Source organism: Phaethon aethereus (assembly GCF_964289735.1).
Source record: "Phaethon aethereus genome assembly, chromosome: 1".
Classification (NCBI taxonomy): domain Eukaryota; kingdom Metazoa; phylum Chordata; class Aves; order Phaethontiformes; family Phaethontidae; genus Phaethon; species Phaethon aethereus.
Window position 1 is genome coordinate 87,339,187 of NC_138575.1, and position 26,485 is coordinate 87,365,671.

At 43.7% G+C, this 26,485-nt stretch overlaps 1 protein-coding gene across 1 annotated transcript in view; it reads left to right on the forward strand.

Moving 5' to 3' along the window:
- Positions 1 to 26,270, forward strand: part of LOC309412978 (antigen WC1.1-like) — a gene marked incomplete at both ends in the record, with an annotated part of 30,698 nt that extends 4,428 nt beyond the window's left edge. The window contains 15 exons of the mRNA XM_082010036.1: positions 6,896 to 7,210; positions 8,675 to 8,983; positions 10,542 to 10,856; positions 11,657 to 11,968; positions 12,392 to 12,709; positions 13,456 to 13,770; positions 17,950 to 18,264; positions 19,032 to 19,094; positions 19,181 to 19,495; positions 19,691 to 19,726; positions 20,026 to 20,157; positions 20,465 to 20,560; positions 21,283 to 21,366; positions 23,763 to 23,915; positions 26,164 to 26,270. Coding sequence (XP_081866162.1) covers positions 6,896 to 7,210; positions 8,675 to 8,983; positions 10,542 to 10,856; positions 11,657 to 11,968; positions 12,392 to 12,709; positions 13,456 to 13,770; positions 17,950 to 18,264; positions 19,032 to 19,094; positions 19,181 to 19,495; positions 19,691 to 19,726; positions 20,026 to 20,157; positions 20,465 to 20,560; positions 21,283 to 21,366; positions 23,763 to 23,915; positions 26,164 to 26,270 — 3,185 coding nt within the window. The remainder of the gene's footprint in view (positions 1 to 6,895; positions 7,211 to 8,674; positions 8,984 to 10,541; positions 10,857 to 11,656; positions 11,969 to 12,391; positions 12,710 to 13,455; positions 13,771 to 17,949; positions 18,265 to 19,031; positions 19,095 to 19,180; positions 19,496 to 19,690; positions 19,727 to 20,025; positions 20,158 to 20,464; positions 20,561 to 21,282; positions 21,367 to 23,762; positions 23,916 to 26,163) is intronic.
- Positions 26,271 to 26,485: the final 215 nt, after the last annotated feature.

The window sequence follows — 26,485 nt, forward strand, 5'->3', positions numbered from 1 at the left end:
ATAGCGAGGCTAACTTACAGTCCCAATAGGCACACACATATGTAACATATACTGATATACAGATATGCGCACACACATGCATATACACCTGTACATGGCTGGCCACACAGACAGAAACACGCAACAGTGACACAAATACAAGCAGCACCAATGGCCTTATCATGAGCAACTGATGCAATCTGTCTTACCTTCTGTAAGGCCTTTGACATGGTCCCACACAACATTCTTGTCATTAAATTGGAGATATATGGATTTGATGGATGGACTATTCATTGGATAAGGAATTGGCTGGATGGCTGCAGTCAACAGCTCAATGTCCAAACGGACATCAGTAACAAGTGTTGTCCCTTGGCGGTATGTAATGGAACCACTCCTGTTCAATAACCTTATTAATGACATAGTGGGATTGAATGCACCCTCAGACAGTTCGCAGATGACGCCAAGCTGAGTAGTGCAGTTGATACGCTTGAAGGAAGGGGACCTTGAGAGGTTTGGGAAATGGGCTAATACAAACTTCAGCTCATGAAGTTCAACAAGGCAAAGTGCAAGGTCTTGCACCTGGCTTGGGACAACCCCCAGGATCAGTACAGACTGGGGGATGAATGGATTGAAAGCAGCCCTGCGAAGAATGACTTGGGGATACTGGTGGGTGACAAATTGGACATGAGCCAGCAATGTGCACTTGCAGCCTGGAATGCCAATCACATCCTGGGCTGCCTAAAAAGCGTGGCCAGCAGGTTGAGGGAGGCAATTCTGCCCCTCTACTCCACTCTGGTGAGACCCCACCAGGATTGCTGCATCCAACTCTGGGTCCCCAGTGGAAGAGAGACATGGACCTAAGTGGGTCGAGAGGAGGGCAACAAAAAGGATCAGAAGGACTGAACAGTTCTCCTATGAAGACAGGCTGAGAGAGTTTGGATTGTCTAGCCTGGAGAAGAGAAGGCTCCAGGGACACCTCCTTGTGGACTTTGAATACTTAAAGGGGGCTTGTAAGAAAGATGGAGGAAGACTTTTTACCATGGACTGTGGTGACAGGACAAGTGGCAACCGCTTTAAACTGAAATATGTAACTTATATAACATAAAAAGTACTATAGGAAGGGAAAAGTCTCTTATCTGTATAATCACTGCAAAGCCTGGAATGCAACCATCTTTGCAAACTTACATACCCGTTTGACAGCCCACATTACAGAACTCTTGAAGATTATAATTTAAAGAGTTCATTATTGTTCCTTTTGGGGTAACTTCCTGTAATGAATCTTGAAGTATGTGAAAAAACTCTTTAGCTGAAAAACAACTCTCTTGTTCCTCGTTAAGATGGAAATTTCTTTGGCCAAAGTTTTTGTTTAGTCTTACTCCATTACCAAAGCAAGCAAAAACAAAGGTTGCTGTACATTGAAGTGACTGAAATTTTACTAGGGTCTTATCTCTTAAACTGAGGTACTGTGTGACCTCTTCATTTTACTTAGCATAAACTTGTGAGTTAATCAGTGGTAGTAGCCAGTAAAGAGCTGACGCTACTAATAATGTTTACATTCCATTAAAGTTTTTGAAGGAAAATTCTCATCTGACAAAATAATAGAGATTGCCTGCTCATGGTGCTTAAACTACACAAAGTTCAAGTGCTTTAATTATTCTGGGGCTATGCGCCATGAGAAGCAATAGGAGTCTACTGGCACAGAACTCCTGAATAATGCAACTCTCTGGATGTGTAAGGCAGTGACACAGGCAAAGCCAACAGCATCACTAGGTGTGGACTCAAATGCTCTCCTACCTTCCAATAGAGTAATAGAGTGGGACCTTAGAATAAACAAATACTCCCACTCCAACAGAGTGGGACCCTGGAAACCATTTTCTATTCTGCCTGTGACAGAGCCGTGGGAGTGGCGGTAAGAGACTCTGGAGCACAGGTAGTTCATCAGTTCCCGTGGTCAAAGGGAAGGGATTTGAAAGTGTCAGTTGAAACTGGCAAATTAACAAATGGTTATAGGACTGGTGCCATAGCCAGGGGTTTGGCTACTCAGACCATAGGGCTTGCTTTGAGAAACCTGTTTTTGGGGGTGCTGATGGGGTCTATTTGTCAAAGAAGGGGAAGAGCATCTTTGGTCATAGGCTTGCCACTCTGGTGAAGAGGTCTCTAAAGTTGCTGGGGGAAAGGAACCTCAATCCATCCCACTCATACCAGTTTGATGCCAGTGCCAGCAATACATGCCCAGAGCCTGGAGAAGAATCACAGGTCAGCAGGAAGGCTATGATCTTACTGGCATCATGGAGATGTGGTGTGATGGCACCTATGACTGGAGCATTGGAACGGAAGTATACAGGCTCTTTAGGAAGGACAGGCAGGGGAGACAAGGAGGAGGTGTTGCCCTGTAGGTCAATGATCAGCTGGAGTGCATGAAGCTCCATCTGGGGATGGATGAGGAGCTGACAGAGATCTTGTGGGTCAGGACTAAAGGGAGGGCAGGGACACGTGACATTATAGTGGGCATCTGCTACAGGCCACCCAACAAGGAAGACTGGGAGGATGAGGCCCTCTATAGACAGATAAGAGCAGACTTACATTCACAAACCCTGGTCCTCATGGGGGACTTCAACACTTTATCCTGTGGAGCATATAGTGGTAAATCTGCTAGCATACATTGAAGACCCTCTTGGAAAGTAATACCATTTAAGCCTGTCTTAATGGCTAAAGCTAAAGATTTCAACACCCGCTCAGCTCCCTTTATTATGGGTTGGAAGTGTACAGGCTCACAAATCACCTCCCAGGGATTTAGTTCTGCGGGAGGGCATTGTCTGGTACCCAAGGCAGCAGGTGCTGGTCCTTCTAAATCGGCTAAAAGAGCAGTTATCAGCAGGGCAGTTTGCAGACTGGCTGCCGAGTTCCAGGGCCATGCACTTTTCCCCCTATGGTCAGTGGGATGGATAGTATAACCCCAGCGCAAAGCACAAGTCCATAAGGGACCAGTAATATTTGACCCCACAGTATCTAACAAGATCCCAGACCTAATGCCAACAACCAAGCTTCAGCTGGGGCAGAGTGGAGCTGATTGGCTTCGGACATCCAGGTCCATGCTAGCCCGTATGCAAATGTTTCCCTTGTATAAGCTCGGTATCTCTCTTCCAGATCTCTTAATTCGAGAGCAGTAAACCCTCTAGTAGTTGTTGTGGAAGGAGGAGTATTTTGTGCCACCATGGGCATGCTCTGTTGTTGATTACTGGTGCCAAGAGAGCAGGGGGCAGGGAATCATCCTCATTCTCACCTTGCCCTGAGGGAAGAGTATGCAAGTTTGATTCTTTCAAAATATCCCCATCCCAATCACCATCATACAAGGCACACTAAACTTTAGTTTCCATCAACTTCCTCCTCTACTCTTCAGCTTCTGCAATTATCTGGGTCTGAAGTTTTGACTCAGGCAGTCTGTTTTGCATTTCTAATTGCTTGCACTTCCAAGTATTTTTTCCATTTCCCTTTTCTCCATTTTCCTTTTTCAGATGTACATTTTCCTCTTTGAACGCATCAATCATATCCATTGCTGCTCTAAGACAACTGCCTAGTAGCAAGCACATAACAGCTTCCCCTTTTCCCTTCTTTAACTTGCAAGAATCTGGCAAGCTCCTGCCAAATCCGATCAGCCATTCACCATTCAAGTCATAAGGCTTCATAACTTACAACCCATAACTTTTAATTCTTACACCTATGAGGGAAAAAAAAAGAATTGGTAACCTAGCTGACAGTGAGAGTGCTCATCCTTCCTCCTCCATCAAGGTGCAGGCATCCCCTGTATCACACTGGAAGCATGGAAGCAGTCTAGCTGCTGTTGCATCTGCTTCAAAGGGGGTTTGGGTAAGCTGATGTTTTATACCTTCCAGCTTGGAAGTTTGGTCTATAACCTTTCCGTAAGTTAGCAGATTCTGAAGAAACTGCCAGACAAAAAATGTCTGCAGAAGCCAGCACTCTGCAGGTGATAACGGCTGCATAAGGGTCCTTTAGCTCTTTCTGAGCACCTGTCCGGCCTATGTGGTGCTCTCCCTTTGACCTAATGGCACTGCTCCCAGCATACATCAGGCCTCAGTGTGAGCTGTGTTAGCCAAAATCTGAGGAGGAGTTGAGTGAACAAAGATGGGGGACAGAATAGGAAGGGTAAAAGTGAGAAAACTAGTGGGTTTAGAAAAGGAAGTTTAATAGGTAAAGCAAAATAAGGAATTCATTCTCTACCTCCCATCGCAGACAGATGTTCAGCCATCTCCAGGAAAGCAGGGCTCCATCACGTGTAATGTAGGGAAAGTAGGGAAGATGAACATCATATCCTCCCTTCCTCCTTCTTCCCCCAGCTTTTATTGCTGAGCAAGATGTCATATTGCATGGTCTATCCCTTTGGTCAGTTGGGGTCAGCTGTCCCCAGCTATATCCCCTCCCAACTTCTTGTGCACTCCCAGCCTACTAACTGGCAGGGACAAGTCAGGAGCAGTAAATGCCTTGGTACTGTGTAAGCACTGCTCAGCAGTGACTAAAACATTCCTGTGTTATCAACGCTGTTTTCATGACAAATCCAAAACACAGACCCCTACAAGCTACTGTGAAGAAATTTAACTCTATCCCAGCTGAAACCAGCACAGCACCAAAGACGTGTTTCTATGACCTGTGGTCCAGCTCCAGCTGCTGGCACGTAGAACTCCATACACACACACACATAGAGTCACCTCACCCAGGGAAACAGTTAGAAATCAATTTTAATAAGAAGACACAATAGACAGTGCTGATTAGGTGCAGGGCATAGCCAGACAAGCACACTGACCAGCAATCTGCTTACCCACCACTGGCCTCTTTTCACAGAATCACAGAATGGTTGAGATTGGAAGGGACCTCTGGAGGTCATCTCACCCAACCCCCCCTGCTCAAGCAGAGCCTCCTAGAAACAGTTGCCTAAGATCATGTCCAGATGGCTTTTGAATACCTCCAAGGATGCCAACTCCACAGCCTCCCTGGGTAACCCGTTCCAGTGTTTAGTCATCCTCATTGTAAAAAAGTGTTTCCTGATAGTCAGACAGAAATACCTGTATTTCAGTTTGTGCCCATTGACACTGGTCCTCACTTATCCTTCTAATTTCCCATGCTTGCTCCTACCCAAACATCCTTGATCCCTCCCTTTCCCCACCTTTGATTCCTCTCCTAAACTTTCCATAATAAGCCTTGTGCAATTCCAAGATACTCTTCTCTTGCATCCCACAGAGTGTCCCATACCCTCAAGGCAGTAGCGCTCGTCAGTCTCTAAGGTGACACGGAAAGCCTTCATGTTGATTCCTCTGATGGGTTTCACACCTGGACAATGGGGCTGATCGCTCTGCTGGGAGAGTCCTAGAAGGGGTCAGGGCAGGGCCCTAACTGGATTATTGGGCTTCCCCCACCTGCCTTTGTTCCTCTGTTCTCCTTTGCACACGGAGGCAAGATTTCTATCACATAACCTAATAAATTAATGCCATGCATATTGTTGTTCAATTACAACAGTGACTGTATTTGATGGAATTTGGCAGGTTTGGTTCTTTTGTTTCAACCTTTGTTTTCACAAACATCTACAGAAAATCATTGTCTATGTCAATTCAGAATATTAACTCAATGTGCTCTATGATTCTGTGATTCTGTGTATGCTTTTTACTCAAGTAGATACGAGCCTTTCTGCAAGTAAAGAATCTTTTTTTATGAAAAGATGTTCCAAAACTCTTGCCTTAAAATTCCTGACAGGAAAAAAAACCCTTAAGATAATTCCTGAATGAGTCAACTTTTTTTCTTTATATGTCATTACATCTTGGGCTACAAGTTTCAGTTTTTCCAATGTTTACTGTGTCTGTGTAAGATGCAGACTCAGACTTGTTCTGTGTTTCTTGGGTCCTAGCAGGCCTTTGTGTAGTCTGGCTTCCTAAGAACTGCTTTTGTGTCCCACCATCATTTCTGCATTTGAATGTAACAAAATTCTCCCTCTGTTTTCTAGTCTTTAAGTCCCCATGCTAAGCTACTGTATAATATTTGAAGCATCTATAGTAGCGGTCCAACACTGTAAAGCAAGAAACCAGTATGTGCATCCCCTGTTGTGTCAGGCTCTTTATCAAATGCTCTGTGATGACTGTAATGTTATTTTCTGAGTCCGTAGTTAGAAGGATCGGGAAACATGTATCCATGTCAAAGTAAAGAGGGAGACCTGGGAGCAGAGCAGGAAACGGGTTCTTTGGGCATCAGCCTTACTCCAGGAGATGGTGGGGCATGAGGAACAACATGAAGACCTACCTGTCTGTCTTCTGCTTATGCTGCTGCATCTCTTGAGATAGCTTGCCATCCCTCATAAGTAATTCTCTTCTCTCATTGTTTACCCCCTGTGGCTAGGGCAAGAGAGGAGGAAATTAATAAAGAGTATTGGGACACTGAGTTGCACGTAATAGTTTGTCTAAGAGGAAGACATTGAGGCAGACAAGGGAAATTGCTTTTTCACACTATACTGAACATGGGTGTGAAGAAACTGGTGTCCAGTTAACATTTTCAGATGGATGTCATCCTGGCAGAACAACAAAGAAAAACGAGGAGTTTCTGTTGGAACCTTTGTGAATCACACAGCAGGGACATTACTCAGCATTTCCTAGCCCTGATAGGTCAGAAGAAAAGAAAGCTCACCTGTCATTAGAAATAACTTACATTTTAGCAGTGCAGTTAGCTCAAACTTGTAAATACAGACACAACTCCCTCAAAAAAAAAACTTTACGCTTGACTATTTAGAAAGGTGAACTGAATAAGTCTGATTTAAAAGTAAATTAAGAGTAATAATAATCTCATTAGACATCTGCAATAGATAATCATGACTAGGCACTGTCCTTTCGATAACATTGCTCTGTGCCTGTGTATGAAGGTGCTGATGAATTGAGGCTGTCAAATGGAACTGGCCCCTGCTCTGGGAGAGTGGAAGTAAAACATGAGGAGCAGTGGGGAACTGTGTGTGATGGTGACTGGACCATACAAGATGCTGAGGTTGTTTGTAAGCAACTACGATGCGGATCTGCTGTTCAAGCCCTTAATCGAGCTCCTTTTGGAGAAGGATCTGGACCAACGTGGTTGTATCGAGTTGATTGCCGTGGTGATGAATACACTCTCTGGAACTGCTCACATACAGGATGGGGTGCTTTTACCTGCCCTCATTACTTTGACACTGGAGTGATCTGCTCAGGTAAGAAGTCATCCAACCTTGTATAACAGAAAAATGGTACAAAGCTGAGATCAAACTTTGTCCTAGCTGGATAAAGCCAAGTACTGCACAGAGGTAACACTTCCTCCATGGCCTCCACTCAGCCAAGGAAAGTTGCACCAGCAGTTAAGTCTTCCACTGACTACAAGTGTATGTCTCCTTTGCCTGGGCACAGCAATGACATAGAATAGAAGTATACATAGTAAATGACACAGAACAGAAAAAGAAACACTATTTGTTTCTACCACAGCTCTCCCAGGCAACAGGAGAGCAGTACTAGACTTGTCTTTGATGAGGAATGGGGGCTAAAAAGGCAAGAAAATGCTGTGTTACACGATACAATTGCCCTTCTCCAAATCTTCATGTAAGCTAAGACGGAACAGTCTGCAATGGCAAACAAATCCAACATCTGTTCATCTGCCATCCTCTGCAAGATGTGCTTGGTTTTGCTCTTTGGATAAAGTACCATTTCAACAGGTTTTTTCTTCCCAGCTTCAGGACATTGCATTTGTCCTTTTTAATTTTTATAAGGCTCCTGTCAGCCCATTAATCCAGCCTGTCTAGGTCCCTCTGAATGACAGCTCTCTCCCGCCACCCCTCAAATGCACTCCATCACCTCCTCCAGATTGTCAGTAAAGATTTTGAACAGAAACAGGTCCCAGGAAAGACCCAACAAGTTTTATTCCACTTGTTGCCAGCCTCCAGGTAGAGTGCAACCTACTAATCACTACCCTCTGAGCCTGAACAACCAATCAGCTTTTTAATCATGTAGTTGTCCACCCACTCAGACTGTAACATCCTAGTTTGGACACAAAACTATTGTGCAAGATGGTGTCAAAGGCCTTGCTAAATGTGAGGTAAATGACACGCACTGGTCTCCTCTCATCCACAAATCCAGTCACTTTTATCAGAGAAAGTAATAAGGTCATACAGGCATGATTTACCCTTGGTAAACCACGCTGACTCTTCCCATTCGCCTTCTTGCGCCCAGAAATGTGTTCCAGGAGAACTCACTCTGTGTTTTTCCCAGGTACCAAAATGAGTCTGACCAGCCTGTCTTTTTAGCCTTTTCTGAAGATAGGTGCAACATTTCCTCTTACCTCTTTCTGGAGCACTTCAGCTTCCTATTCATTTGAATAATGAAGTCTTGAGGACACACACTAGTAAATGGTTATTTATTTATTTATTTGAGGACTGCTATTTGGCAAATGTTCAAAACTTCCCTCCTTCTGTAGCTTCCCAAGGGTTTAGTATTTTCACATACTATGAAACAAGCATTCCCACACACCATTTTCTCTCTTGTCAGTGGCATGCAGGAATTGCCACAACAGTTATTTAAAATTGTCAGTGGTCCTCAGAGAAGTGACATGTGTCTTGCCCATGAGTTATTAAATTAGGTCAGTACAACCAACTCTTGATGCTGGATTTCTTGGGGTTTTTTTCCAGGTTTCTCTGGGCTGCATCTGACTGGAGGGGACACTGCCTGCTCAGGACATCTGAAAGTAAAGCAAGAAGAAACTTGGGTTACGGTCTGTTTTTCACATATTGATTTCAAAACTGCCTCTGTTATATGTAATGAGTTACAGTGTGGCCAAGCTGTGGATATCTTGAGAGGAACCCACTTTGGAGACAGACATGAACCGATCTGGCAAGAAGAGTTTCACTGTGTAGGGAATGAGACTCACCTTGCACACTGTCCCAGAATGCTGCACCATAGTAAGACATGCTCTCATGATGCCACTGTTGTATGTTCAGGTGAGACTTTGGACTTGATGGATGTAATTTGCATGTGTCCTATATGTCTTCTTCCTGTCAACCCACAACCTTTGTATATTTCTGTGGTCCTCAGAGTTCTTGGGTGCTTCCCCTATCATGCCTTGAGCCATCCAGGGAAGGCTAGGAAGTAATAGAGAGCAGACCCACTATCTCTCATTCACTCTACTGAGAGTCTGCATTTAACATGGGCTGTTCTAACCACTTCACTTCTGCACCAGGGATGCGGATCTCAAAAGGGCTGTAGTTTCTTTTATGCTATGCACTCAATAGTGCTGAGAATTCCTTCCATGCCTTTCTTGTATACATGAAAGGTGAGATGGACAAAGTAGACAAGCAGAAACGAATTAATTTTCTGTGCTGCGAGTGTGTATGTTAATCCCTGGCACTTCAGTTAATTATAAAACTGGGAGAGGTATCATACCTTCAAAACGTCACAGGAGGCACAAGTTACAAATTTAAGTTATGTTAAAAAAAAAAAAAGTTGTCAGAGACCTGGATGACTTTAGTTGTGACAGCAATTAACATTAAGAACTCCATCCCCCTGCTGGGGGCTCTAAATATAGCTAACTTATTGTGACCCACTACAAAAGTGATGATTAGACCTAGCAAACACAACTTTTCCTGAGGGCACAAATCAAAAGGGGTAAACCAAACATGGGGCAGAGCTGCTGGTAACACCATGTCATAAAACAAACCTGGAAAGGACTGCAGTTCATGTCCATTTCCCAGTCAAAGGGCTGCAGTCTGTTTCGAGACTGCCTTGGACACTGTCCCACTGGCCATGGTGATCTGAAGAGCTGGTTGGGGAGCTGTGGCAGCCAAACAGCCCAGTTAAGATATCAGTAACTGATACCTTGGCTTCGGCCTCTGTGTTGCAGGAATCACAGCCCAGAGCAGAAATCCAAGTCTTATTAGGGGAAGAATGATTGCAAGGACCTGGCAACAGTAAGAAGTAACAGTGTGAGAAGATAGAGGGACTGCAGGGGGCTGGCAGTAGGACACTACAGTCCTACCCATGCTGCACTCTAAGTTGTTGTGAATATGCTGATGAGCATGGCCTGTTGTGTTCAGAGCCTTATGCTGTGGCATGGATGAAAGTTGAGAATTGCATACTGCAGTTGCTGCTTGCTGGGTAATGTGAGATGACCAGCTACAGAGAGAGTGCTACTAGTAGGTCCTACTCTGAGTTTCCCACATGCTCCAAATTGCAAGGGAATGCTGGAACTGCCTCTGCAAGAAAAGATATTGCAAGGTAGCTGTGGTATTGTGGGGGGAGGAGAGAGCAGAGCAGAGGAGGAGAGACTGAACTTAAGGAGTCAAAAGACATTTAGTCACGTAGTGCAGGCTACAACATGGACAATAAAGACTTTTTTTTTTCAGAGCTGGCTTATGAGCATCCTGGTCTAACATGCTTCCCAGTAACCTGAGACATAGTGAGTGCTAGTTCCTTGCAGCTAGATCTCTCTTACAATTTTCAATGCAATAGCACACACACAAAAAAGTAACTAACTGCTACGTTCCTTTATTCTTTCTGCAGGCTATGGTGGGTACAGGCTGGCAAATGGCAGTACCACATGTTCAGGGAGAGTAGAGCTTCTTCACGGAGGCACATGGGGAAGCCTGTGTGACTACCTGTGGGATTTACCAGCTGCCAATGCCCTCTGCCAGCAGCTGGACTGTGGAGTTGCCCTACTGATACCAGGTGGACAGTCCCTCGAGAAAGGAAATGGATCTATCTGGAATGGCACATTCAGCTGCAAGAAGAATGGCTCACGCCTGAGAGACTGTCCTGTGAGTATGCTAGGTCATGATGAATGCCCTGCTGGAAAAGACGCTCGTGTGGTATGTTCAGGTGAGTATCAGAAAGGTCTAAGAGAAGAACTGAAAAACTCCTTCTTTGAGGAAAAATATGGACCCAAAATCCAGAGGGTGACTGGAGCCAAGCTCCATCTTTTGTCTGCTGCTACCGGCATTTCCAGGACTTGAGGCTGCACTTCACCTGTACCACAAGGCTGCTCCCTGTGAAATGTTCCTAGTGTCAGGGAACAGCAAGAATAGGGCTGCTCCACAAGGTAGGATGAGCTGGGGGCAGAGTGTGAGGACAACACAGGCAGTGTCCTTACCAATAAAGGCACAATCCAAAGCGTGTGCACAGAGGACAAGGGAAGGTACTGATAACAAGGTCTACAGATAGTCTCATACAAGGCAAAGCAATCAATCAGGTGTAGGGTCCAACTAGAGAGTAGCTGGAGTCAGGAGTAGCAAAAGACAAGACTGGAAACAGTTACACTAGTCACAGACTGAAGGCCTCGTCCAGGTTTAAGTGAGGCCTTGGACCAGTACCCTAAGGATGCGTAGCTGGATGCCCTAGGTGAGGCTGGTCAGAACAATTAATTGGTTCACCTGGAGCCCTGAAATCTAGTGCCCTGAATTTAAAAATTGTAAAGAGGACAAGATCCTGATTTCTAGTCATTCTTCTCAGTAAAATAGGGTGGACTGAAGTCTAGTTATGAATATGAAAGTTCAGTGGCCCAGTGGAGTCATTTACTGAATGCTAAGGAAAGTTCATTCCCACTTCCCAGTCACTTTCAGGTCATGCCCATGAGCAGGTACAAACATGACATCTCAGTACTCACTTTCTCTTATATTCAGGGTGCCCAGGGGGCAGGCTGGTGAATGGCACCACATGCTCTGGCAGAGTGGAGATCCAACATGGAGACACGTGGGGAAGACTCTGCCGCTCCCACTGGAATTTGCAAGCTGCCAGTGTTCTCTGTCACCAGCTGAACTGTGGCTATGCAAAGTCAATCCAGACAGGAGACCGTTTTGTGGATGGGAATGGGCCAGTATGGAGAGATGCTTTTCACTGTGAAGGGACAGAATCCTGCCTGTGGGATTGTGTGCAAGTGACTTTGGGCAATCCAACCTGTTCAGCCAGAGAAGCAGCCACTGTTATTTGCTCAGGTAAGTCAGGAGTGGCCTTTTATGGGTAGTGCAACTTCAGACCAAAGCAGTATTGGTGATCTCACTCTGACAAGTAAGTCCAGTATGTCAGCCTGTCTTTAATGCCCTTTCCTTTCCCCCACCCCTCCAACCTTGGTTTCAGCATAAAAACTTCATTTAGTAGAGGCATTCACATTGTTTAGATGTAACTCCTCACAGGATCTAGTCTTTGAGCTGGGGAAGCTTTTCTCACTTCCCATTGCAGACCCTTGTGTGCATGAAAGCAAACAAAGCTTTAACAGAGGCTGTCTCCTTAACCAGTGGTGAGAATTACTTTTTTACCAACATAGAAAGTTGTCTTCCGTCTCTCTCCTGCATGTTATTGCTACTGCAGTAAGAACAGTAGATGTTACTCGATATATTTTCCATCTCTCTTGAGTCCAGGTCTTGCTGAATCACTCAGACTCTCAGGTGGTGAGAGCCGCTGTGATGGGCGAGTTGAGATCTCTCTCCATGGCATGTGGAGCAGAGTCCTGGATGATGACTGGGACATTAAGGATGGTCATGTGGTATGCAGACAGCTCCAGTGTGGAATTGCTGAGAAAGCCTATTACCTTCCAAGGTCTGAGCGAGGCATGGGTCCTGTGGGCTTAAGAAGTGTCCAGTGTGCTGGAAATGAGAATCAGCTGATGCTCTGTAAGACCTCCCATTCTCAGAGAGTGCCAACAGGAGTTGCTGAAGACGTTGGTGTGATTTGCTCAGGTGAGTTACTGTGTGAAAGGAACAAAATGCTTCCTGGGTTGCCTCTAGCCCACCTTGTTCTGTGATCTCATCAGACTGAATAGGCACAGGTCTGAGCTTGTGATACGCACCTGCTTGTATACTCTAAGGGTAAGGAAGCAAGTATAATTTACATAAATGTTTTCTTCATCTGAATTTCTCAAAGAATTTATCTCACAGAATCAAAAAGAAATAAAATACAGAAGTCATAAGAACACTAATTTGGCCATGACTGCCACACATCCTGACTGTCACTTGGGAATTAAATATGGTTTATTTTGTGACATTTCTATATTTACAGATACCTGCAGCCTTTCCTAAAGTAAATTAGAACTGTTTCTACTCTTATCTCATTTTGTAACCCATCTGTAACAGAAGCTGTCTCTGTCTCTGTCTCAGTCTCCGTCTAACTAAATGAGCTTAGATATAAAACAGCTTCTCAGGCTTTCTAAGATAAGGTGATCTCCGCATATACTTAGTATGACTAGACACTCCTTCTTGTTTGCAACATCTCACAGGAATTATTCAAACATTTATCTGATGCAGGAGTAGGCCTTTCCCTTTATGTGGTTTTAGCATCACAGGAGTTCTGCCAACAAACTGTAACAGAGGAACTAGAATATAACAAGAACATGATGCCTTAAAAGTGCCTTAAACCTAGAGCCATTACACTGACCTGTGCACTATCATTATATTTGCATGTTGACAGTTGGGTTTTCTTCCTGCAGGTAGCAGACAGATCAGGCTGGTGAATGGAACAAAGCGCTGTGCTGGGAGAGTTGAGCTTTATCATGGTGGCATCTGGGGCACCATCTGTGATGATAACTGGGATCTATCAGATGCTAATGTAGTTTGCAAGCAGCTGGGATGTGGACATGCCATCAAGGCATTTGTCTCTGCTCATTATGGCGAAGGCTCAGGACAGATCTGGCTGGATGACGTGAACTGCACTGGGGCTGAATCTGATCTCTGGGCATGTCCCTCTAGGGCATGGGGCCAGCACAACTGCCAACACAAAGAGGATGCTGGAGTCCTGTGCTCAGGTGTGTTCAGAGAATCCTTTTTTGAGCCTGTGTGTTGAAAGGGGAGAGTTATATGAAGGGAAGAGGACAACAGTGGAAACTTGCTTGGACAGCCTCTTGATCTCTCTTGTCTACAAGCATAGTTTGTCTGCACATCCCCTTGGTCCCACCAAGATGAAAAAGGGCCTGCAGAAGTCCTTATTTTGCATTAACACACACACACACAAAAAGTGTGTGGTGGGATACTTGGGGAATAAATTGGAGGGTTTCCGTAAAGATTTCAACAGCAAGGGGCTGTGGGTGTTCTTTGTGCTGGAGGTCATCCACTGCCATGTGCCCATTACAGTCAGTTATAGCTGTCTTTGAAAACAATGAAAACAACCCACTGTGCACCAAAGCATCAACCAATCAGAAGAGCATATGGTGGATCTTCTTCTGCATGTTTAAGACAGAGTGGCAGATGCAAGAGAGAGAAGTGAAGGAGAAGCAGAAAAAGACACTGCTGGGGACATGGCTGGAGACATCATTTCCATGCCTGACGAAGTATGCCTCTGAAAGGGCTGTGGCCTGTGGAGAAGCCACACTGGAACAGGTACTCTTCTGAATGGACTGTAGACTGTGGAGGACCCAAACTGGAGCAGATACCAACCCTGAAGGGACTGCAGTCTGTGAACAGCAGTTGGTCAGCCACGTTGGGCCAAGTACAAATTCTGAAGGTACCAGAGCATTTGGAGAGCCCACAGTGGAGAAAATACAACCCTTCAAGGGACTTCAGCCTGTGGAGCATCCATGTTGGAGCAGAGGAAAATGAATAAGCAGCAAGGAGTAGCAGAAAAAAACCACAACCTCCTGCACTGCCAGCCTCACTGAAGGAATTGGGAGGGAAAACAAAGGAAGATAGGACTAACGGAGTGGAGTGTTTCCCTCAGTGTTTGTTTAATTGTTAACGTTTCCTTTTTTTTCCCCTCATTACCCAAAGCAATAATTAAGATTATGTTAGGTGTGAAAAATAAAATTAAGTTAAATTTCCCAAATTGAAACTGTTTTGCCCATGATAGCAGATCATAAATGTGGGAGACACTCTAGCAACACTAGTACCTGGCCTGCCCTTGGACTGGCATAATTGTAGTGACTTCAAGGCTCCAAAGGAGCCTTGATTCTGATATTGGAAATTTGTCATGGTATGGTGTAAGGGGTACACCCATTGTCAGGGGTAAGGGAGAGGATGGAGACAAGGGGGAAGGGTACGAACTATGTGTAAAGAGGTGGGAAATGGAGAGTGTGACAGAACTTGTTGGAGGGGAAGGTGATTGGGAAGAACTCCAGTGGCCTGGAGCCTGGATATTTTTCTGTCCAAGAATATCAGCCTGGGAGATGCAAAGGGGTTACGTTGTCTGTGAAACCCCAAGAGAGTGGTGTGTTGCTTTGCTGTGGTGAAGTTAGCAGCTAGTACTGCTGTAATGGACAAACTGCAAGCTTCAGGCTGCCTGTGGGAGCACCTAGAGCTTAAATTGACTGGCCTGGAGGGGGGCCCTGATACCTTGGGAGGGGAAACTAGGGGCTCATGATAAATTAAAAAATGAGTCCTTTCAGGTAGCCCTAGTTACATTAATTAAGGAGCCCTACAGAAAAGAGTACACTGCTCCCCAGACTGTGACCACCCAATGGGTCTTTACTCTGAGCGTAAATTAATAGAGAAATGTGGAAAAACTTAAAAGTCACTGCTCTGCAGTGGCTATGGCATTGCTGGGACACCAGAGCAAATGAGGTACAGCTGAAAGCTTGAGACAGCAGGACTTTCGGGAGTTTGGGCATAAACTACTTGTAAACACTGTCCTGGACAATGTATGAGGGGTTTGGTATCAGTTTATGGACAGATATGTTGAGTGGTGCCTAATTGTGCTGATTCTACAAATAAAATACCGCTTTGAAAGGACTGGGAAGAAGGGGACAATCAACTGCAGTTTCCTGAACTGCTGGAGTGTGGTTACAGGCAAAGGGAGAGGGACCCTGAAAAGCTTGTGATCACTAATGTTAGGGCTTGAAATCCTGAATTTTAGGTTCAAGGATTCAAAATACTGAGGAAAGAGCAACCACAACTACACGGCAAAAATGGCTATTGGCCCTTTGCCAATCTGCACATATTGGTTTAAGCTCTGGACCAGAATTAGTTGAATTTACTAAGTCATTGGCCAGCAAATCAATAGTATGAGGAAGACCAAACATCTTTGGCTGTCAAACCCTAGCAAATGATGAATTAAGTACTGAAACAGAGTTTGTTCACCTATGGATCCTGTAAAAGCACAGCAGGAAACAGGAGGCCGAAATCCTTGGAACCCCTCTACAGGAGAGGCTGCCGTCTGGAAGGAGATTTGAAGAAGTTTGAAAGGCCTTGGAAATAGCCTTGGAACATACTCAAGGAGCACCAACAGACTCACATACACAGATTCCTGGATGGTGAATAATGTGGTTAGGAAATCGCTTAAACAATGACATTGTGATAACTGGCAGCAGTGAGGAAAACCATTTCGAGCAGAAGTATGGAAAGTAGTACAACAGCTGCTTGAAGAAAGCCTTGCTTAGTATGTCATGCTAATAATGCATATATCCCGGATTCAAAGACAACTCAGTAAGAGAAACATAGCAACTAAGCTGACCAGCTGGCTCAACCTGTCAGTAGAGACTTGGGATGGGAGCATAAAGGAAAACTATTTTTAAATAGATGAGCCTATGGAACTGCTGAGTATGCTGTGAGGGATTGAGGACAGAGAAGGCTGCTTAGACTTGTCTTGGGAAGATATAATGCAAGCACTTAGGCAGTGTGATGTCTGTGGAATGACACAACATACAGTGTGAATGATGAAACAGTGTGCAGTGAGAGAAATTAATGTTTGGAGATGCCTGGCAAGTGGATTTTAGAGACCTCCCCAGCACCACTGGCAGATGCTATGTTCTCATGGTGGCAGAGCATCACAAGGGTGGCTCGAAGCTTTCCCACTCAAGACAGCAAATGCAGACAGCACCCTAGAAGAAATAAACAAACATATCTTATCTGTTGGCACCATGGAATGCCACTTAGGCAGGAATCAGACAAAAATACAACCATTCAAGAATGAGTAGAGTGAGTACATTGCCAGGCAGCTGGAAAAGTAGAGCTGTGCAATGATTTACATAAATCCATACTAAAAACACTAGGTAAAGGGTCTATCAGGAATGTATGACATCCTCACCTTCCTCACCTCCAAGAAAGTTGCATGGCTAGCTATCCTAGAGGCAGGAGCTTGTCATAGCAGCCCAAAAGAAAACCTGAGCTCAACTGGGTGATAAAAAAGAACCAGCCAGCCCTGAGGATGCTTGGATTGGGAAGCCTGCAACAGTGAAAATCCCTAAGTGGTCTCTATTGTTTGAAGAGCAGGGTTTACTTACTACTTAGCCTTTGGAAAAAGAACCATGTGCATTTGCATAAAGCAAATAGAAGAGAGTAATCTTACTTTACCTCATAAACTATATTCTTGTTCATGTGTTTTGCAGGGACAAGGTCTGAATTTTGTAATAAATATATATTGAGATTGGTATGATGTTAACTGTGGTTCCAGAATGAGAGGTAGCGTTTTATTGATTGTAAGTGCACATTGTTACAATGTCAGTACCTATTGTCTGGGACTAAGGGTAGAGTTTATAATGTATGTATTTTATGATTATGATGATGGTAGAGTTCATAATGGATGTATGTTCAAACACTTCTTAATAGGTGTTTCACAGAGTTGAGGGCTGAAATGTATTGCTATAACTGGCAAGGTTTCAGTCACTGAAGGCTGCAGGGGTGCCCTGTGCTTCTGCAGGGGAGCCATTCCAGTTGGCTCTGAAATTATTGTAAACAAGTCATTGCACACTAAAACAAATCAGAGGAGCACACAGCACATAGGCTTCAACATACGAAAGAAATATACCTGCAACTGTGGAGTGTGGCCATCACTGTTGTTTGTTTATGTAGATGCTGGTGAATGCTGGCTAACCGGAGAGGATCACTGTGCGATTTTTTATTTTAAGTGTTTCTCACTTTTGGAGTGGTTTCCTCTGGCACTTTCTCATTCAGAGTGATGAACAGGATTGTTAGCAGATTCTGAATTTCACCCATCAAAGCCAAATTCCTAGCAGAATCAGGCCCCTCTAATTCCATTTTTATGTCTTCACTTCTAGAGTTCCTGGCTCTGAGGCTCGTGAATGGCAACGACTGTGCTGGGAGGCTAGAAGTTTTCTACAATGGGACATGGGGAAGCATTTGCTCCAATCATATGTCTCAACTTACTGCAATAACCGTGTGCAAACACCTGAACTGTGGAGATGGTGGGGAAATCGCAAGAGACTTCAAATATGGCAGAGGTTCTGGGCCCACATGGCTGGACCACATTGAGTGCACTGAGCAACATAGCTCTCTCTGGCAATGTCAGTCAGACCCCTGGGATCCGCAGTCATGTGATAACCGAGCAGAAGAGACCCACATTTCTTGCACTGGTAATTAGAAATGCATCTCCAGTCCAAAACAGGACTCCCAACATATACATAAACCTGTGCATGCATATATGGACACTAGTAATTATGTCATGTTCATTTGTTATCTGGTATATATTATTTCTAGTTTCACGCAAATGGCACAAACATTTTTCTTTGTCTATATCCCTAATGTAAATGAGTGACTGACTTAAAATTACATGAGTGTCATCAAGTGCAGTTACCCAGTGGAAATCCTGGGGAAGTCCCTGATAGGATGGTGCCACTGCATATTTTTAAAGCAAAAATCTATGATACACAGTCAGTCTGTGAGATTTGAGTTAGGATCAGACTTCTCAAGAAGTTGAGAGGCATGTCGGTGTTTCTACATCTATGGAGGCATATCAGTGCATATGTACATGTACACGTTGGCATGCACATAGCCATGGACAAGTGTATGAATTCTTCAGTTCTAAAGGTCCACTTCTAATGCCTGCTCTTATGACAGTATTTCATACCTGTGGGTTCCCACTATAATATAAATGAATTCCAGATGGCATTCAGATTTCCTGAAAGGGATTGCAGCTGCCTCACACAAGAAGAAAGAAAGCACAGTCATCAGGAAGATTATTTAATTCATAGCAATAGCCAATGATCCATCAAGTACTAAATAGGCCATATATATATCATAGGAAAAAAGTAACTTGATGATTAAATTTCAGGCATTTTATATTCCTTCACTCTTTTCATAGAATAATCAGACTATTCACTTCATTATTTAAATCCTGCAGGAAGAAAAGAGGCAACATCTCCAGCCACATTTGCTGATTGTCCAAACTCTACAAGTTGTTCAGGTACTCCTGTCTCTCTGTTTCTCCTTATTTGTCTCTATGGACCTTCCTGCTGTTTCAGCAATACAGAAAGTTTCTGTGTTTTGCAGACAGGGAGAAGTTACGAGTCATAGGAGCAGAGGATGGATGTTCAGGCAGAGTGGAGATTTGGCACAAAGGTTCATGGGGAACAGTCTGTGACGATTCGTGGGATGTGGCAGATGCTAACGTTGTATGCAGGCAGCTGGGCTGTGGATCTGCTCTGTCTGCTCTGAGTGAAGCTGCCTTTGGGGAAGGGACTGGTCCCATCTGGTTGCAGAAGGTGCACTGTAAAGGAACAGAGCTGTCTCTTTGGGACTGTCCTGCTAAGCCCTTGTTCGGCAAAAATTGTGATCATAAGGAAGACGCTGCTGTGGCTTGCTCTGGTTAGTGACTGGTCCTTTGGTTCATTACACAGATCTGGGAAGGAGGTGGATAGAGCAACATTACGTCAGCTGTACATCCCAGTGACTAGCCCCTTCATAATTTTGACTGCAAGAACCTCATAAATGATGTGAAAATGTTTTCCCTATTTTTCACACTTGCTTCTTCCTTAATCTGGACTCACCTTCCTTTTGCAGGTGTGACAGAAACAACAGCATCACCCACTAGAACAGGTAAAACATTCCTTCTTCTCCCTTTCTTCCTCCTGTCAGATGAGGAATTAATGTCCCTGCATAGCAGGTAAATCAGCAGTATATTCCAGCTCACCAGAAAGCACCTCCTGCAGCCTTTTGTAAAGGAGAGCCAAATGGCACTATCTCCAGCCGCTGAATTCTAGTTGCTTGAGCAGGACCCACAACTGGCCAGCAAGTGACCTGCCTCACCCTGCTAGCATGGGCACAGTAGGAGGCTACAGAGGAGCAGCCCTTTGGGTCACCGATTCTCTCTCTGTTGCTTCTTCATTTCCATTCAGATCGTCCCCACCGCTCTGCAACATTGAATATTTCAACGCCTGCCATCCTTTGCATTATCCTGGGGGCCCTTCTCTGCCTGGTCCTTGCCATTCTTGCTGGACAGATACGAAGTGCCAGGGCACAGCAGAGAGGTGGGTCCCTCAGAACTGGTATGAAATGCCTCCTTGACATGGCTGGCAAGTGTTTGTCCATGGCTGGCTGAAGAGGCTGGGGGAATGGGTGACTGAGATGAATGGCATCTGCTGACACAATGAGACTTTCACTTACTGTCTGGCAGTGAAAGAGCCCAGCAATGTTTAATCCTCAGTCTGCACCTCTCGGTGACTTTCTGGGTACCAACCAGGCCATGTAGACCCCATTAGGTCACTTCTACTTTTCAAGACCCCAGCCTGGGTATAAGCAGATAATGTGTGAGTAATCATTGCCTTTTACTTTCAGGCTCCAGACTATCCTATGACCCCTTCTCTGAGGCTGTCTATGAAGAGATCAACTATAATCTGATGCGGGAAAAGCAGGGCATGACTGGCCTTTCAGGTCTGTGTGTCTTGCTCTTGTCAAGGGAAAATTCCTCCTTGTGGCCCAGATCCCAATCTTATACTTTACAGCTCCCAAATCTACTGGGAAACTTTGAGGAGAGGCGTTTCCAGTCCACTGGACTCTGCCAATTCCTCTCCTAGGGACAATTCATTTTGTGCTGTCCTCACTGCAGCCATAGAGCATAGATCACTACAGGTCAAACAAATAAACAAAAAAGCAAAAAAAAACCCAAGGAAAAAAAATGCTTTCGCTGTAATTATTTAAAGCAGGAACAAATAAAGGAATAATTTGTATCTCCCTCCCAGTAGCTATTTGTGTCTGAAGGCTTCCTCCTGTTGACTGCTTTTCTCCCTTCGTGGCTTGCCTCCCCCATGAGGAGGAGGTGTTATGGGGTCCCTGAGGGATTCTTGGCTCTTTCACTGTAAGCCTTGCAGGTGTGACAGAAACAACAGCATCACCCACTAGAGCAGGTAAAACATTCCTTCTTCCCCCTTTCTTCCTCCTATCAAATGAGGATTTAATGTCCCTGCATAGCAGGTAAATCAGCAGTATATTCCAGCTCACCAGAAAGCACCTCCTACCTTGCAGGAGTAATAGTCACTGCCCAAGAATCTGCTTGACTTAGGTGTTATTACTGCAGCCTACTCTTTTCCTCATTATGTAGTCTTAGCAACTAAAGAGAGTTTAATCTGATACCACACTCTTTTTCATTTGTCTAGATTCTTATGCAGAGAGTTCAAAAACAAAGGCACAGTTTTATAGTGGGGACAGTTATGAAGAAAATGGTCCTGGAGTAATTCAAGGTAATGGAAGATGGGGATCCTACAAAGAAAGAGACACAAAATCAGGGTAGCTCTTAATTTCCGAAGCATTAATTGGTGATTAAAACTTTTTTCTTGCTGTATTTCATGTCCACTAGAGATGTTCGGATGTGAACCAAAAATTTCTGTATAACTCTTGTGGTGGCAGAATGTCATACAATCTTATATACAAGTGCTAGTCTTCTCTTCTATATGAGAAGTTGAAAATAAATGTTTGCTGGTAGTATTGCGCTCCTGACAGGGATCCAGTCACATGAAGCCAATAATTTGACAACTGCTTCTCCCAGAAATTGCAACAGCTTGTAAACTGTTGCTTCATTTCTGAGATAGAGAGAATTAAGACAGAGGAAAAACATGCTCCAGATAAGAACATTGGTATACCATTGGAGTTGATTAAGGAATTTTAATCGAAGTGATCTGAAGAAAATGCAGTTTGCCATATGTGGAGGTTGTTTAACTTGAAAAAGCTGAGGAAAAGCAAGTGTTTGGAAAAGAACTGTATTTTCCTGGACCTGATTAAAAAGCTCTCTTAGCTATTGCCTGGTCTCAGAGAGATCAGCTGCCAGACACAAGCAGTTTTTCACCTCAGCTGTCCATATCCCTCACTCTTTGATGTGCTATGTCTTTAATTTTATTTTCTATTGGTCTTCTTGTATTAAGATTTTTTTATTCTTTAAAATTAAACTAAAAACTTTTCCTTACTTGCTTTGAAATGCTCATAAAGAAGGCAATTATTCCAAATAAAATCTCTTTTTCTTGTTCAGACTGAGTACTAGGTAAAAAGTGAAACAGGAGCCCTTTGATTAACTTTTAATTTTATATATGTATTATTTGTATGCCCATGTGTGCATGTATATACTATAAAACAGTGAAAACTAGTATACTCTGAGGCATGGTTTCCAGTTAAGTACAGACCACAGAGCTAGCTGCCCCTGAGGAATTAGAGTTGACTACTCACAGAACTGAGTCTGATGGATGGACTATTCAATGAATTAAGGAATTTGGTGGATTGCCACATTCAAAGAGATGCAGTTGACAGCTCGAAGTCCAAATGGAGATCAGTAACAAGTGGTGTCCCTTGGGGGTATGTAATGGAACCGGTACTGTTCAATATCTTTATCAACAACATAGACAGTGGGATCGAGTGCACCCTTAGTAAGTTTGCAGACGACACGAAGCTGAGTGGCGCAGTTGATACACTTGAGGGAAGGGATGCCATCCAGAGGGACCTTGAGAGATTTGAGAAGTGGGAGAATATGAACCACAACTCATGAAATTCAACAAGGCCAAGTGCAAGGTCCTGCACCTGGCTCAGGGCAATCACCAGGATCAATAGAGGCTGGGGGATGAAAGGACTGAGAGCAGCCCTGCCATGAAGGACTTGGGGGTACTGGTTGGTGAAAAGCTGGACATGAGCCAGCAATGTGCACTTGCAGCCCAGAAGGCCAACTGTATCCTGGGCTGCATCAAAAGAAGCGTGACCAGCAGGTCGAGGGAGGTGATTCTACCCCTCTACTCCGCTCTGGTGAGACCCCACCTGCAGTACTGCGTCCAGCTCTGGAGCCCTCAGCACAGGAAAGACATGGACCTGTTGGAGCAAGTCCAGAGGATGGCCACAAAAATTATCAGAGCGATGGAACCCCTCTCCTATGAGGAAAGGCTGAGAGAGTTGCGGTTGTTCAGCCTGGAGAAGAGAAGGCTCCAGGGAGACCTTACTGCAGCCTTCCAGTACTTAAAGAGTCTTATAAGAAAGATGGGGACAGACTTTTTAGCAGGGCCTGTAGCGATAGGACAAGGGGTAATGGTTTTAAATCAAAAGAGGGTAGATATAGACTAGATAGAATGAAGAAATTTTTCACAATGAGGGTGGTGAAACACTGGCATAGGTTGTCCAGAGAGGTGGCAGTTGTCCCATCCCTGGAAACATTCCAGGTCAGATTGGATAGGGCTCTGAGCAACCTGATCTAGTTGAAGATGTCTCTGCTTATTGCAAACGGGTTGGACTAGATGACCTTTAAAGGTCCCTTCCAACCCAAACTATTCTATGTTTCTATGATTATCTGAATTATGAAATGCAGTGGGGAAGCTTACTCGAAATAAACCCTGTCACTAACTGCCTCCTTCTCCAGATCTTGTTCCCCCTCCTGTCCCTCCACCATTTTGATTTCCACTTCCTACTTCTTACCGCAATGTATAACCATTATTGGAGCTATATCGATGTCTGGAATACCTTAGAGTCCTCAGGAGGATTCTTGCTTTCTTATTGTTCATTATCATCATAATGTCAGTATTACAGGTCCTTGGTGCTGGATCATCAGCTACTGCTCTCTCTAGTGGAAGATTTCTCCCTGTTATAGTTAATACCTGTACTGTTCCAGAGGTCTCTCCACTGCCTGGAAATACCCTGCAAGATGGTTATGATGATGTGGCAGAAGCTCCTGGACCTAAAGATGCTTCTCCTTCTGAGCAGAATGAACAGGAAATAATTTGGATCCCTGAAGGAAGTGACAGAAACAAGGATTCACAGACAGGTGAGGCCAGAGGAGCAGTGCTGTTAGTTTTCATAATTTATAGTTACTGTACTGAACTCAGGGAAGATCAAGGTGCAGGGTACCTCAAGCAATCACCTAGGTTTTATCCAACCACTGTCAGGAAGGAACATTACCTACCTACACAAAGAGTGTAGGCTAGATGTTTGTTATTGTTCTTACAGCCATTCAGTAGCAGTGATTCCACAACCTCTGCAGGTAATCTATATCTATGCTGTGTTTTCCTTACAGCTGTAAAATTCTTGCCTATGGCCTAACCTAAGTCTTCACTGCTGCAAATTAAAATTGTTACTTCTAACTATAGTTGATGTGGGGATAGAGGAGTTGCAGTCACCTTTGTAACAGCCTTTTAAGTACTTGAAGACTGTTAACATACCTCCCTTCAGTTCTGTTTTGTATTTTGTTTCTCTAGACTGCAGCAACCTGTAATTTTCTACTTAGGTCTTGCTGACTAGATCTCTGCTCATTCTGTATGTCTCCACCCAGGCTGTGTCAGTAGGTCTGACAAAAAGTGCTTCAAAACCAAAATTTTACAGTATTTCTGTACAGCATGGTACTAAGACCTTACTAGTGTCAGGTAGAGCAGGAGGACCTCTTCCTATGTCTTACATATGTCCTTCTGTTTATGCATGCCAGTGTGATGTCTCCCTTTTTTGCAACAGCATTGGCACTCCTGACAGTGTTCAATGTCTGGCCTGATGCAATTCCAAATCCTGCTCTGTAAAATACCACATACCATTAGACACCAATCGTTCTAATTATGCAGTTGATTGTTTCTCCCTTCATCTTTTAAGTATCCTTATTAGATTTCATTCTATTTCCATCAAAACTTTGCCAAGATCATTTGAATTATGACATAGTATGGTATCATCTGGAAAATGTAATAAGAACATGTGTATTTTATCTTAGGACTTAATAAAAATACTTAGTTGTCCATAGGGCTGTAAAAGAATCTTACTTGGTCCAGTGAGCTACACTAAGAATACCATTTTTGAATGAATTTTTACCCAGTCTATAGAGGTTTGAGTTAGACCATATTTGTCTAGTTTACTTCGAAAAAACTCATGTGAGGTGAATGACAATTTGCTCTACTCCCTTATAAAAGCACTTTCAGATAATCAAAAAGAAAAATCAGATTTATTTGGTGTGATTTATTTTTTATAAATCCATGTTGTCTATTTTCTACCTGCTTTTTTTCTTTTCTTTACAAGTAGTTTATTTGTTCTCATATTTTTCTGAAGTTGAACTTTCTGTATCTCCTAATCTTGTTTCTTCTCCCACACACATCACCTTAAAAATAAGCACATGTTGTTCATGTTTTCCCACTCCTTCAGAGCCTGTTCTCTGAGTTCTTAAAGACAGTGGATAGTGGCTGGAGGATGGATTCAGCTAGGATTTTACCCTAGCATAAATTTTGTCAGGACCTAATTCAAAAAGAATTAACAAAAAATATTTAAAACAGATTTCTCTTTCTCCATACACTTAACATAATTGTGGAACACCTTCTGATCAACAGCTGAACTCCACCTTTTGGGGCAGTGATAAATATATTTGACAGACTGAAGGCATGAAAGATTAATCAAAGTATTTTAGGACTTAAAGTGATTGGAGAGACGTTAAGAGAATTTTTTTTAATGGACCATGATGATATTCATTTTAACATTATGCATGAAGTACATATTTCTACCTTAAATGAATGCTCAGTGTCTTTGTGAACCTCACTTGCTGTTGACTTCATACAAAGCTGCTCAGTTTTGGGTTTTTTTGCTGTTTGCAAAAACTGTGTATAATTAAGGTACATTCATCTCTCTCATCATTTGTTTGTGTTCTAAAAATCAGAAGATAGTAGGGGTTGCTAAATCTGGTCATCTGATGGAGGTTCCACCAGGGACAAGGACAGATCTACTAAATTTGCAGTGTGTCAGATAACACTTCAGGCAGTAAAACAGAATGGGGTTATCTAGGGAAGAATTGCCTTTATTAGAAGTGTTTAAAGTGAGATCAGTAATCCGTTTTCTGGGAACAGTAAGCTTGATCCTTGGATATGTATACATGTACCGGGAGGCAGGATGAGACAAGCATTTCTCAGGTCTTTCACAGCCATGCCTATCTATGGCTCTAATTTCTGGAGAAGACAACGGCCAGTCCATGCTGCCAGCTGGACAACCATGTAAAGGTAATACGTACAGGACATGCATTTATCTGAGTGTTCTTCCCTTCATATTTTCAGACTGGAGTCCTAAAGTGTCAGAAAACAGGACCTCTGAGGCTATGAAAGATTCATCCCCTGGTCTTGAAGATACAGGCTATGATGACATTGAAGAGCTGGGACACTGATAGAGCCTGCTGAGCTGTACTGACCACTTTTGGAAACACACCTCTGTTCATAAAATGCTAATCGGGTACTAGTAGAACCAGAATAACTTGCATTTAGGATTAGTTTACCAAAGTTTGGTTTACTTGCAGAGAAGTGATTACATAATTAGAAGAAATACAAGCATGACTGTTTAGACAATCTTTCCAATTTCTCTTATAATTCCTTGTTGCCAAGA